This window comes from Amblyraja radiata, chromosome 3, assembly GCF_010909765.2.
Source record: "Amblyraja radiata isolate CabotCenter1 chromosome 3, sAmbRad1.1.pri, whole genome shotgun sequence".
Classification (NCBI taxonomy): domain Eukaryota; kingdom Metazoa; phylum Chordata; class Chondrichthyes; order Rajiformes; family Rajidae; genus Amblyraja; species Amblyraja radiata.
In genome coordinates this window covers 107,180,261-107,192,708 of record NC_045958.1, presented here as the reverse complement: position 1 = coordinate 107,192,708, position 12,448 = coordinate 107,180,261, and the positions used below count along the sequence as shown (strand labels likewise).

Here is a 12,448-nt window from a genome sequence, read left to right as displayed (position 1 = left end):
TTCCTTCTCCCCACAACCCCTGACATCCTTACTACTCAAGAAGAATCTTGATACTCATCAAGACCTACAGGTTAATTGGCTTGTGTAAAAATGTAACTTGTCTCTAGTGTGTGTAGGATAGTGCTATAGCGTGCGGGGTGATCGTGGGTCGGCACGGACACGGGGGGGCCGAAGGGCCTGTTTCCAAGCTGCATCTCTAAAGTACCAAAGTCTAAAGTGCTGCAGCAATTTTATCAAATAAATGAGAACACACAATGATGCAGATCCATGATTTATTGAAAGATATTTTAGCAGCTCCACTTGTCCAATTGTAAATCAAAGCTGCATGATGGCAATAAATGGAAAATTTACAACAGAATATAAATAAGTATTGCCAAAGACGAAGGTCATTTCTCACTGAATGTGAAACAATAGAAAGCTCAATTATATCATTCTACTTCCAAAATAATTCTTGCTTCATCATCCATCTACATTTGTTCCCGGGACACTAATTTCAACGCGAAACATTAACTGCTTGTGACTGTCATACTTGCCTTTAAAGGCGGTGGAGAAACATATAACTGATGAAAAATACCGCAGCCAGAAGGCCTGGGTCATTTGTACACCCACGAATAAGAGCAATGTTTTATCCAGTTCTGTTTCTTGCTGCAAAAGTGGCGACTTTTATCCTTCAAAGCAGTTTCCCCGTCAGGCAGCCACAACGATCACTTCATCAGCGCGTCGACCTTGCGGCTAAAGTGGGGGCAAAATAGCACAAGTTTACAATGCGTGTCTGAAAACTAGTCGGGATGAATACCCTTTTCAATAAACTCTGTAAGGATTATTTCCTGTTTAAGAATGAACTGCAATGCTGGAAAATCAAAAGTAGGCAAAATTGCTGGAGAAATTCAGTGGGTGAGGCAGCATCTATGGAGCAAAGGAAATAGGCAACGTTTCGGGTCGAAACCCTTCTTCAGACTGAACTAAACTACAAAACTTTATCTGAAGAAGGGTTTCTACCCGAAACGTCGCCTATTTCCTTTGCTCCATAGATGCTGCCCCACCTGCTGAGTTTCTCCAGCATTTTTGTCCCCCAAGGATTAATCCCTGTGTTGTTCATATTGTACTTTCAGCAATAATAAGAGGGCGACACGGTGGCGCAGCGGTAGAGTTGCTGCCTCACATCGCCAGGGACACGGGTTCCATCCTGACTACGGGTGCTGTCTGTAGAGTTTGTACGTTCTCCCCGTGACTTGCGTGGGTTTTCTCCGGATGCTCCGGTTTCCTCCCACACTCCAAAGACGTGCAGCTTTGTAGGTTAATCGGGTTTGGTAAGATTGTAAATTGTCCCTACTGTGTGTAGGATAGTGCTGGTGTTCGGGGATCGCTGGTCGACGCGGACCCTAAGGGCCCTGTTTCCACACTGTATATCTAAACTAAACTACAAAGCTTTATCTGAAGAAAGATCTCGACCCGAAATGTCACCTACTCTTTTTCTCAATAGATGCTATTCGCTGAGTTCCTCCAGCATCTTTTGTCTACTTTTGCACTTTTGTCTACAGCATCTGCAGTTCCTTCTTCTACAAAGCTTTGTCTATCACCAGAAACCTGTACTGGACCATCCACATCGAAGCAATGGCCAAGAAAGCGCACCAACACCCCTACTTCCTTAGAAGGCTGAGGAAGTTCTGCATGTCCCCCAACAACTCTCACCAACTTCTACAGATGCGCCGTAAACAGCATTTTATCGGTATGTATCGCAGCTTGGTTTGGGATCAGCTCCATTCAAGACCGCAAGAAATCGCAGAGTGTTATGGACGCAGCCCAGACGATCACATAAGGCCAGCAGCATAATCAAGGACCAGTCTCACCCTGGTCACTCCCACTTCTCCCCTCTCCCTTCAGGTAAGAGGTGCAGAAGTTTGAAAACGCACACCTCCAGATTCAGGGACAGTTTCTTCCCAGCTGTTATCACGCAACTGAATCATCCTATCAACCAACTAGAGAGTGGTCCCGAGCTGCTATCTACCTCATTGTAAGTATGATGAGGTATACTATCTTTAATTGGACTTTATCATACTATCTTTAATCGGACTTTATCTTGCACTAAACTTACCCTTTATCCTGGATCTGTACACTGTGGATGGTGTAATGTTCTCTGTAAGGCCCTGTTGTGACTAGCACAAAGAAAACACGTCCGCCACCGTGTAAGATAAGTTTAATCTGCTATGACCGAAACTTCCAGAAGGTCACTTGACCTCAGTCACGAGGCACAGGTACATTTGCCAGCTTTTGCTTTTGGCCTCAAGGGGCACTGGCATTTACATTATATATTACATTACATAGATTACATTACAAAGACATCACATCTCCCCCTTCACTTTAATTACATCACATCTCCCCCTGATATCCACTTTAACCTCAAACTCTAGAAACTCTAACAAAGGGCCTGCCTCGTTGCCTTTTGCTGCGACTGGGAGTCTGGTTCCTGCCTCTCGCTGCATCTCGGCGCATCGTGACTTCTGGGGACTTGCCCCTTCTGGGAGACTATTTCTGGCCTCTGGGAGACTGGCTCCTCTGTCCAGGTTTCTATCATATGAGCATCTGGCTACAGGTGGTCTATCCACCGCTATATTACATTACAAAGACATCACAGACGGCTTGATTGTAACCATGTATTATTTTTCCGCTGACAGGTTAGCACGCAACAAATAAAAGCTTTTCAGTGTGCCTCGGTACACATGACAACAAACTGAACTATTTATTTTATCCTGTATCTGATTTGATTGTAATCATCTATAGTCGTTTCGGTGAGTTGATAGCACGCAACGAAAAAGCTTTTCACTATTCATAAACTCATAAGTGTGACAGAGGCAGAATTAGGCCATTCGGCCCATCTAGACTACTCTGCCATTCAATCATGGCTGATCTATCTCTCCCCCTTAACCCCATTCTCCTGCCTTCTCCCCATAACCCGACACCCGTACTAATCAAGAATCCATCTACCTCTGCCTTAAACATACCCACTGACTTGGCCTCCACAGCCATCTGTGCCAAAGAATTCCACAGATTCACCACCCTCTGACTCACCTCCTTCCTAAATGAACATCCTTTTATTCTTAAGGGCCTGTCCCACTTAAGCTATTTTTAGGTGACTGTCATAGTGGTAGCAGGTCGCCGAAAAAACGGTGACTGGGCCCCCCTTTCGACATAGAATTTGAAATTTGAAATACTTTAACAACAAAAAAACCCAAAGTCAGCACCAGCGACAACCGACGTTAACCTGGCGACAACTACGACAGCACCTACGTCAGGAGAAGTCAAGCTACGCTCAGTGGCGTCAAACCCAGTGTCACCTACTGTCTCCAAAAAAATTTCAACTTTGAAAATCCAGCGGCCACCAAAAAATAGCCTAAGTGGGACAGGCCCTTTAGGCTGTGCCATCTGGTCCTAGACGCTCCCAATAGTGGAAACATCCTCTCCACATCCATCCTATCCAAGCCTTTCACTGTTGGGTATGATTCAATGAGGTCCCCCCTCATTCACACCATCACACTTCCACATCGTAGCTCGGTACACGTCACAATAATAAAGTAAAACTAAGGCACAGACAGTGTGGGTGTGGAGGGGATGTTTCCACTGGTGGGAGAGTCTAGGACTAGAGGTCATAGCCTCAGAATTAAAGAGCGCTCTTTTAGAAAGGAGGCGAGGAGGAATTTCTTTAGTCAGGGGGTAGATAATCTGTGGAACTCATTGGCTCCAACGTCAGTGTGGATATTTTTACAGTAGAGATGGACAAATTATTGGTTAGAATGGGTGTCAAGGGTTATGGGGAGAAGGCAGGAGAATGGGATCGGGAGGCAGAGATCAGCCATGATTGAATGGTGGTGTGGACTCGATGGGCCGAATTCTACTCCTATAATTTGTGTACCAGTGTGTTTCTCCGTGGATTGTCACGTGGTGGAGAAGCTTGTGTGGTCCTGAGATCCTGAGAGCGATGCCGTCTGGAGCTATGCTCCTGGTATGGCCACCCATGGCGGTGAGGTCGGGGGGGGGGGGGGGGAGGTCTCTGACAAAGAGCAATCCAACCAAGACCTCAACGGTGGAACAGGCGGTGGATGCTGGCTGACCTTGGTGGAGCGTCACAACGGCTGGGAAGGCGGATGAAGGCTGCAGCATAGAAAGGTCTCCGGTCGTCATGGGACTCCACGCCACTGGATCAATAGACAATAGACAATAGGTGCAGGAGTAGGCCATTCGGCCCTTCGGCCATTTAATGTGATCATGGTTGATCATCCCCAATCAGTACCCCGTTCCTGCCTTCTCCCCATATCCCCTAACTCCGCTATTTTTAAGAGCCCTATCTAGCTCTCTCTTGAAAGCATCCAGAGAACCGGCCTCCACCGCCCTCTGAGGGAGAGAATTCCACACACTCAGCACTCTGAGAAAAAGTGTTTCCTCGTCTGACCCAGATCTGTCAACATAGAAACATAGAAAATAGGTGCAGGAGTAGGCCATTCGGCCCTTCGAGCCTGCACCACCATTCAATATGATCATGGCTGATCATCCAACTCAGTATCCTGTACCTGCCTTCTCTCCATACCCCCTGATCCCTATAGCCACAAGGGCCACATCTAACTACCTCTTAAATATAGCCAACGAACTGGCCTCAACTACCCTCTGTGGCAGAGAATTCCAGAGATTCACCACTCTCTGTGTGAAAAATGTTTTCCTCATCTCGGTCCTAAAAGATTTCCCCCTTATCCTTAAACTGTGACCCCTCGTTCTGGACTTCCCCAACATCGGAAACAATCTTCCTGCATCTAGCCTGTCCAACCCCTTAAGAATTTTGTAAGTTTCTATAAGATCCCCCCTCAACCTTCTAAATTCTAGCGAGTACAAACCGAATCTATCCAGTCTTTCTTCATATGAAAGTCCTGACATCCCAGGAATCAGTATGGTGAACCTTCTCTGTACTCCATCTATGGCAAGAATGTATTTCCTCAGATTAGGAGACCAAAACTGTACTCAATACTCCAGGTGTGGTCTCACCAAGACCCTGTACAACTGCAGTACAACTGCAGTAGAACCTCCCTGCTCCTATTCTCAAATCCTTTTGCTATGAATGCTAACATACCATTCGCCTTCTTCACTGCCTGCTGCACCTGCATGCCTACTTTTAATGACTGGTGTACCATGACACCCAGGTCTCGTTGCATCTCCCCCTTTCCTAATCGGCCACCATTCAGATAATAGTCTACTTTCCTGTTTTTGCCACCAAAGTGGATAACCTCACATTTATCCACATTATACTGCATCTGCCATGCATTTGCCCACTCACCCTGCCTATCCAAGTCACCTTGCAGCCTCCTAGCATCCTCCTCACAGCTAACACTGCCCCCCAGCTTCGTGTCATCCGCAAACTTGGAGATGTTGCATTCAATTCCCTGGTCCAAATCATTAATATATATCCTAAATAGCTGGGGTCCCAGCACTGAGCCTTGCGGTACCCCACTAGTCACTGCCTGCCATTGTGAAAAGGACCCGTTTACTCCTACTCTTTGCCTCCTGTCTGCCAGCCAGTTCTCTATCCACATCAATACTGAACCCCCAATACCGTGTGCTTTAAGTTTGTATACTAATCTCTTATGTGGGACCTCGTCGAAAGCCTTCTGAAAGTCCAGATATAACACATCCACTGGTTCTCCCTTATCCACTCTACTAGTTACATCCTCGAAAAATTCTATAAGATTCGTCAGACATGATTTACCTTTCATAAATCCATGCTGACTTTGTCCAATGATTTCACCACTTTCCAAATGTGCTGCTATCCCATCTTTAATAACTGATTCTAGCAGTTTCCCCACTACCGACGTTAGACTAACTGGTCTGTAATTCCCCGTTTCTCTCTCCAATCCTTTTTAAAAAGTGGGGTTACATTAGCTACCCTCCAATCCTCAGGAACTACTCCAGAATCTAAAGAGTTTTGAAAAATTATCACTAATGCATCCACTATTTCTGGGGCTACTTCCTTAAGTACTCTGGGATGCAGCCTATCTGGCCCTGGGGATTTATCGGCCTTTAATCCATTCAATTTACCGAACACAACTTCCCGGCAAACCTGGATTTCACTCAGTTCCTCCATCTCATTTGACCCCCGGTCCCCTGCTATTTCCGGCAGATTATTTATGTCTTCCTTAGTGAAGACAGAACCAAAGTAGTTATTCAATTGGTCTGCCATGTCCTTGTTCCCCATGATCAATTCACCTGTTTCTGACTGCAAGGGACCTACATTTGTTTTAACTAATCCTTTTCTCTTCACATATCTATAAAAGCTTTTGCAGTCAGTTTTTATGTTCCCTGCCAGTTTTCTTTCATAATCTATTTCCCCTTTCCTAATTAAGCCCTTTGTCCTCCTCTGCTGGTCTCTGAATTTCTCCCAGTCCTCTGGTAGGCTGCTTTTTCTGGCTAATTTGTACGCTTCATCATTTGTTTTGATACTATCCCTGATTTCCCTTGTTATCCACGGATGCACTACCTTCCCTGATTTATTTTTTTGCCAAACTGGGATGAACAATTGTTGTAGTTCATCCATGTAGTCTTTAAATGCCTTCCATTGCATATCCACCGTCAACCCATTAAGAATCAATTGCCAGTCTATCTTGGCCAATTCACGTCTCATACCCTCAAAGTTACCTTTCTTTAAGTACAGGACCCTTGTTTCTGAATTGACAATGTCACTCTCCATCCTAATGAAGAACTCAACCATATTATGGTCACTCTTGCCCAAGGGGGCACGTACAACAAGACTGCTAACTAACCGTTCCTCATTACTCAATACCCAATCTAGAATAGCCTGCTCTCTCGTTGGTTCCTCTACATGTTGGTTTAGAAAACTATCCCGCATACATTCCAAGAAATCCTCTTCTTCAGCACCCTTGCCAATTTGATTCACCCAATCTATATGTAGATTGCAGTCACCCATTATAACTGTTTTACCTTTGTTGCACGCATTTCTAATTTCCTGTTTGATGCCATCCCCAACTCCACTACTACTGTTAGGTGGCCTGTACACAACTTCCACTAGAGTTTTCTGCCCCTTAATGTTTCGCAGCCATACCGATTCCACATCCTCCAAGCTAATGTCCTTCCTTTCTATTGCGTTAATCTGCTCTCTAACCAGCAACACTACCCCACCTCCTTTCCCTTTCTGTCTATCCCTCCTGAATATTGAATATCCCTGGATGTTCAGCTCCCAGCCTTGGTCACCCTGGAGCCATGTCTCCGTGATCCAAACTATATCATAGTCATTAATAGCTATCTGCACATTCAACTCATCCACCTTATTACGAATGCTCCTTGCATTGAGACACAAAGCCTTCAGGCTTGTTTTTACAACACTCTTACCCCTTATACTATTATGTTGAAAAGTGGCCCTTTTTGATTTTTGCCCTGGATTTGTCTGCCTGCCACATTTCACCTTGCTATCTATTGCTTCTACCCTCATTTTACACCCCTCTGTCTCTACACTCACACATTTAAGAAACCCTTTCCCTTTAACTCCATCCTCAACTATCCCATTCGACACCCCACCCCCCTTATTCAGTTTAAAACCACCCGTGTAGCAGTGGCAAACCTGCCTGCCAGAATGCTGGTCCCCCACCTGTTAAGATGCAGTCCGTCCCTTTTGTACAGTTCCCCCTTACCCCAAAACAGATCCCAGTGATCTAAGAATCTAAATCCCTGCCCTGTGCACCAGTTCCTCAGCCACACGTTCAGGTCCCGTATCTCTCTGTTCCTGCTCTCGCCAGCATGAGGAACTGGAAGCAAACGGGAGATAACAACCCTGGAGGTCCTGCTTTTCAGCATTTTTCCGAGCTCTCTAAAGTCACGCTGCAGAATATTCATTCCTTTCTTTCCGACATCGTTTGTGCCGACATGCACTACCACTTCCGGCTGTTCACCTTCGCCCTTGAGGATTTTCTGCACTCTGTCCGTGACATCCTGGATCCTGGCACCAGGAAGGCAGCCCAACTTCCTCGAATCCCATCTGTTGCCGCAGAAACCCCTGTCCGTACCTCTCACAATGGAGTCTCCCACTACAATGGCGTTGCCTGACTTAGGCCTTTTTGGTTTTGGCTCAACAGCCCTATTTGCATCGCAAGCCAGTCCGCCGCTCAGTGTAAAAACGTCTTCTGTCCCGACAGCTTCTAAGTGGGTGAACCTGTTCACAAGAGGTACAACACCCGGGGACGTTGGCATTCCATGCTTCCCTCCCTTTCTCACTGTCTCCCACCTTCTCTCTTCCAGTACCTTAGGTGTAACAATCTTACTGTAGGACTTGTCGAGGAACGACTCAGTTTCTCGGACGAACCTGAGGTCATCCACTTGCTTCTCCAGTTCCCCAACATGGTCCTTCAGGAGCTCCACCTGGATGCACTTCTCGCATTTGTAGCAGCCAGAGGCACCAGCGATGTCCTTGACCTCCCACATACTGCAAGCATCGCACTGAATCAGCTTGCCTGACATCGCCTTCTTTCGTCTCTCCCTCTCAAGCGTATTGCGTAGTCTCCTCCCCTCAGCTTCCTCGCCGAAGACTCTCGAGCCAAAGACTCACACTTTACTCACAGGGCACTTCCCTCACAAGGCCATTCCTCACTGCCGCTCCCCAGGAGCAGTCTTGCTTATATAGACTAATAAGTTGCCTAATTTCAAGGGCCGGGGGGGGGGGGGAAGGGAGGTGGCTGTCCGTGTACCAGTCTCCCCGCGTTAAACAAAAGCCACGCACAGGTGTCCTGCAACCCTGGAGGCACCCGTGGTCAGCCACGACCGGGGGGGGACCTAAGAAGAAGAAGAAGAAGAAGCGTGGGGTGCAGTTTGACAGCGCTGGGTGTTGACGTACCTTTACAAAGATGTGAGTGGGAAGGAACCTGCGCAGCAGCTGGCCAGAGACGGCAGGGAAGCGGGGAATGCTGATGTTGAGGCCCGGGAGCTGTTGGTAGCCGGCCATCAGGGGGTAGAAGTTGTACAGTAACTCCTGCTCCGTGTCTGGGAGAATTCTTAATCGGATCTAAGAAAGATGAAGCCAAAACAAAATGCAAACAGCGTTACAACGAATCTGAGGGGAAATGTTTTCCTCCACACAGTAAAGTACATGTTCTCGATATTGGAGTCCAGAACCAGGGGCCACAGTTTAAGAATAAGGAGTAAGCCATTTAGAACGGAGACGAGGAAACACTTTTTCTCACAGAGTTGTGAGTCTGTGGAATTCTCTGCCTCAGAGGGCGGTGGAGGCAGGTTCTCTGGATGCTTTCAAGAGAGAGCTAGATAGGGCTCTTAAAGATAGTGAAGTCAGGGGATATGGGGAGAAGGCAGGAACGGGGTACTGATTGGGGATGATCAGCCATGATCACATTGAATGGCGGTGCTAGCTCGAAGGGCCGAATGGCCTACTCCTGCACCTATTGTTTATTGTCTACATGACGTGTTTATGGAGTAGCCTCGTAGAGTTGGAGGGAAGGGGGAATCAAAGAGTGCTCTGGTTTTCTCCCATATTCCAAAGACGTACAAAACAGACCAGGGCTCGACAACCTACGGCCCCCGGGCCAAATGCGGCCCAGTAACCTGAAATCATCCGGCCCGCCGAGCGTGGCCGAGATGTGGCTGTATCGCATCCTGCGCAAAGCCGCCGGCACGGCCACGCACCTTCTGTGAACAGGTTTAAGTAACAATTGCAGATGCTGGAAAAATCGAAGTTGGACAAAAATGCTGGAGCAACTCAGCGAATGAGACATGCAAGGATTGCACGAGGCTGCCTCACCCGCTGAGTTTCTCCAGCATGTTTGTCTACCTTCCGTGAACACGTGATTTGATGCCTGCCATCCGGGGCGGGATGGGGGCGGGACGCATGTGAACACGTGATAGATGTGGCCTGTCATCCGCTCACAGACATGCGTCCCGGCCCCTATTGCAGAACAAGGTTGCCCACCCCTGCCCTAGAGTACGGTGGTATTAATGTGCGGGGATTGCTGGTCGATTCGCACTCAGTGGGCCAAAGAGTGTCTCCGAGCATTATCTCTGAACTAAACGACTAATCGTACCTGTTTAAGACCAGAAAACATAAAGGCATCATTGGGCTCCACAAAAATCTCCACGTCTTGCACTAACTTGGTCCTGTTTTGCAACCAGTATTTGACAGGCAAAGATTCTCGCACCCTGCCGAAGGAAGGAAGATCTTTCACAGAAAGAAAAGAAAAGTTAGCAACTGGTTTTCAAATTCATTGACAAAGTAAAGGGCCTGTCCCACTTTCCCGAGTTATTCCCGAAGGAATCCGTAGATACATCGTAGCGGCTCGTTATGCCAGCCGTAGGTAGACAGAAGTGCTGGAGAAACTCAGAGGGTGTGGCAGCATCTATGGTCCCGAGTACCTACGGCTGGTATAATGAACCGCTACAATATATCCACGGACTCCTACGGACTCATTACGAATATTCTGCGAGTTTAAATCAAGGGGAAAACTCGGGGGAATTCGTGAATAATTCGGGAGATTTCGGGAATAACTCGGGAAGTGGCACAGGCCCTTAAAGCATATTTTCATTAAAAGCTATACAATGCATATATATGTATAAAAATATTCGTCGGTTACTCTGGTAAAATCTGTAGTCAATTCCGAGTGGAGACATGGAAATCAATAAACCACATTTCACATCTCCACCCTCAGTACAATCACAAAGCATTTATACGACTTCACATAGTAGTATTACCTGGAGCAATGTGTTCCTCGGGGGCCGATTTCAGATCCCGTTGCAATAACAAGTTAAAGTAATTGGGCAGAATAGTGACAATAGACAATAGGTGCAGGAGTAGGTCATTCGGCCCTTCGAGCCAGCACCGCCATTCAATGTGATCATGGCTGATCATCCCCAATCAGTACCCCGTTCCTGCCTTCTCCTTATATCCCCTGATTCCGCAATTTTTAAGAGCCCTCTCTAGCTCTCTTTTGAAAGCATCCAGAGAACCCGCCTCCACCACCCTCTGAGGCAGAGAATTCCACAGACTCACCACTCTCTGTGAGAAAATGTGTTTCCTCGTCTCTGTTCAAAATGGCTTACTCCTTATTCTTAAACTGTGGCCCCTAGTTCTGGACTCCCCCAACATCGGGAACACATTTCCTGCCTCTTGCGTGTCTAAACCCTTAACAATCTTATATGTTTCAATAAGATACCCTCTCATCCTTCTAAACTCCAGAGTGTACAAGCCCAGCTGCTCCATTCTCTCAGCATACGACAGTCAGCTATCCCGGGAATTAGCCTTGTAAACCTACGCTGCACTCCCTCAATAGCAAGAATGTCCTTCCTCAAATTAGGGGACCAAAACTGCACACAATACGCCAGGTGTGGTCTCACTAGGGCTCTGTACAACTGCAGAAGGACCTCGGCAAGGCCAGCAGCTTAATCAAGGACCAGTCTCACCCCGGGGTGACTCCCCCTTCTCCCCTCCCATCAGGCAAGAGGTCGAGGTTTGACAACACACTTCAGATTCTGGGACAGTTTCTTCCCAGCTGTTATCAAGCTACTGTACCATTTTATCACCAACTAGAGAGTGGTCCTGACCTACCATCTACTGTACCTCATTGGAGGCCTTTGGACTATCTTTAATCGGACTTTACCTTGCACTAAATGTTACTCCCTTTACCTGTACACTGCGGACGGCTCGATTGTTATTATGTACAGTTTTTTCGCTGACTGGTTAGCGCACAATAAAATAGCTTTTCACTGTACATGTGACAATAATAAATAATAATAATAATAAACTGTTTCCATTCTGTATTTCTAATTTAAACTAAATCCAATTTGTCTTTTCTGTCCCCTCCTGCGTTACTTCCTCTTGTGGGTTTAGTTTTTTAGGTTAGAGATACAGGCCCTTCAGCCCACCGAGTCCACGCCTACCAGCGATCCCCGCACACTAGCACTATCCTATACACAAGGGACAATTTTTAAAAATTTTACTGAAGCCAATTAGCCTACAAACCTGTATGCCTTTGGAGTGTGGAAGGAAACCGGAGCACCCGGAGAAAACCCGCTTAGTCACGGGGAGAACGTATAAACTCCGTACTGACAGCACCTGTAGTCAGGATCGAACTCGGGTCTCTGGCTCTGTGAGGCACCCTGAGCCTATCTCTGAAGAGTGCGACTGCATTCTACATTGAACTTGAAGGCACATTATTATCTACAAATGCACAATTAATTTACCTGCATGAACATAGAGTGGAATTGCCTCCACAATCACGTGTGGCAACGTAATCACCGTCTTGACAACAGGTACACTCTTTGCAGCAGAGGTCCTTTATAAAAAAACAAACCAAGATATGTTAGTAATCGTTTAGCAAAGCAGGTACAGGTCTATCAAGGATTTTGCGGCAACTAGTGATCTGGCACCTCCTCTAATTCCGGACAAATTTACGAGAGT

The 12,448-nt window shown here is 46.8% G+C and overlaps 1 protein-coding gene across 2 annotated transcripts in view; it reads right to left on the bottom strand.

Annotated features, from left to right (window-relative positions):
- Window positions 1-258: 258 nt before the first annotated feature.
- The window catches only part of trappc11 (trafficking protein particle complex subunit 11), an 87,236-nt gene continuing 75,046 nt past the window's right edge, over window positions 259-12,448 (bottom strand). For both annotated transcript variants that reach the window (XM_033018521.1, XM_033018522.1), the window contains 4 exons: window positions 12,232-12,323; window positions 10,080-10,213; window positions 8,882-9,049; window positions 259-732 (listed from right to left, as the gene is read on the bottom strand). In XM_033018521.1, coding sequence (XP_032874412.1) covers window positions 688-732; window positions 8,882-9,049; window positions 10,080-10,213; window positions 12,232-12,323 — 439 coding nt within the window. In that variant the 3' untranslated portion in view covers window positions 259-687. The remainder of the gene's footprint in view (window positions 733-8,881; window positions 9,050-10,079; window positions 10,214-12,231; window positions 12,324-12,448) is intronic.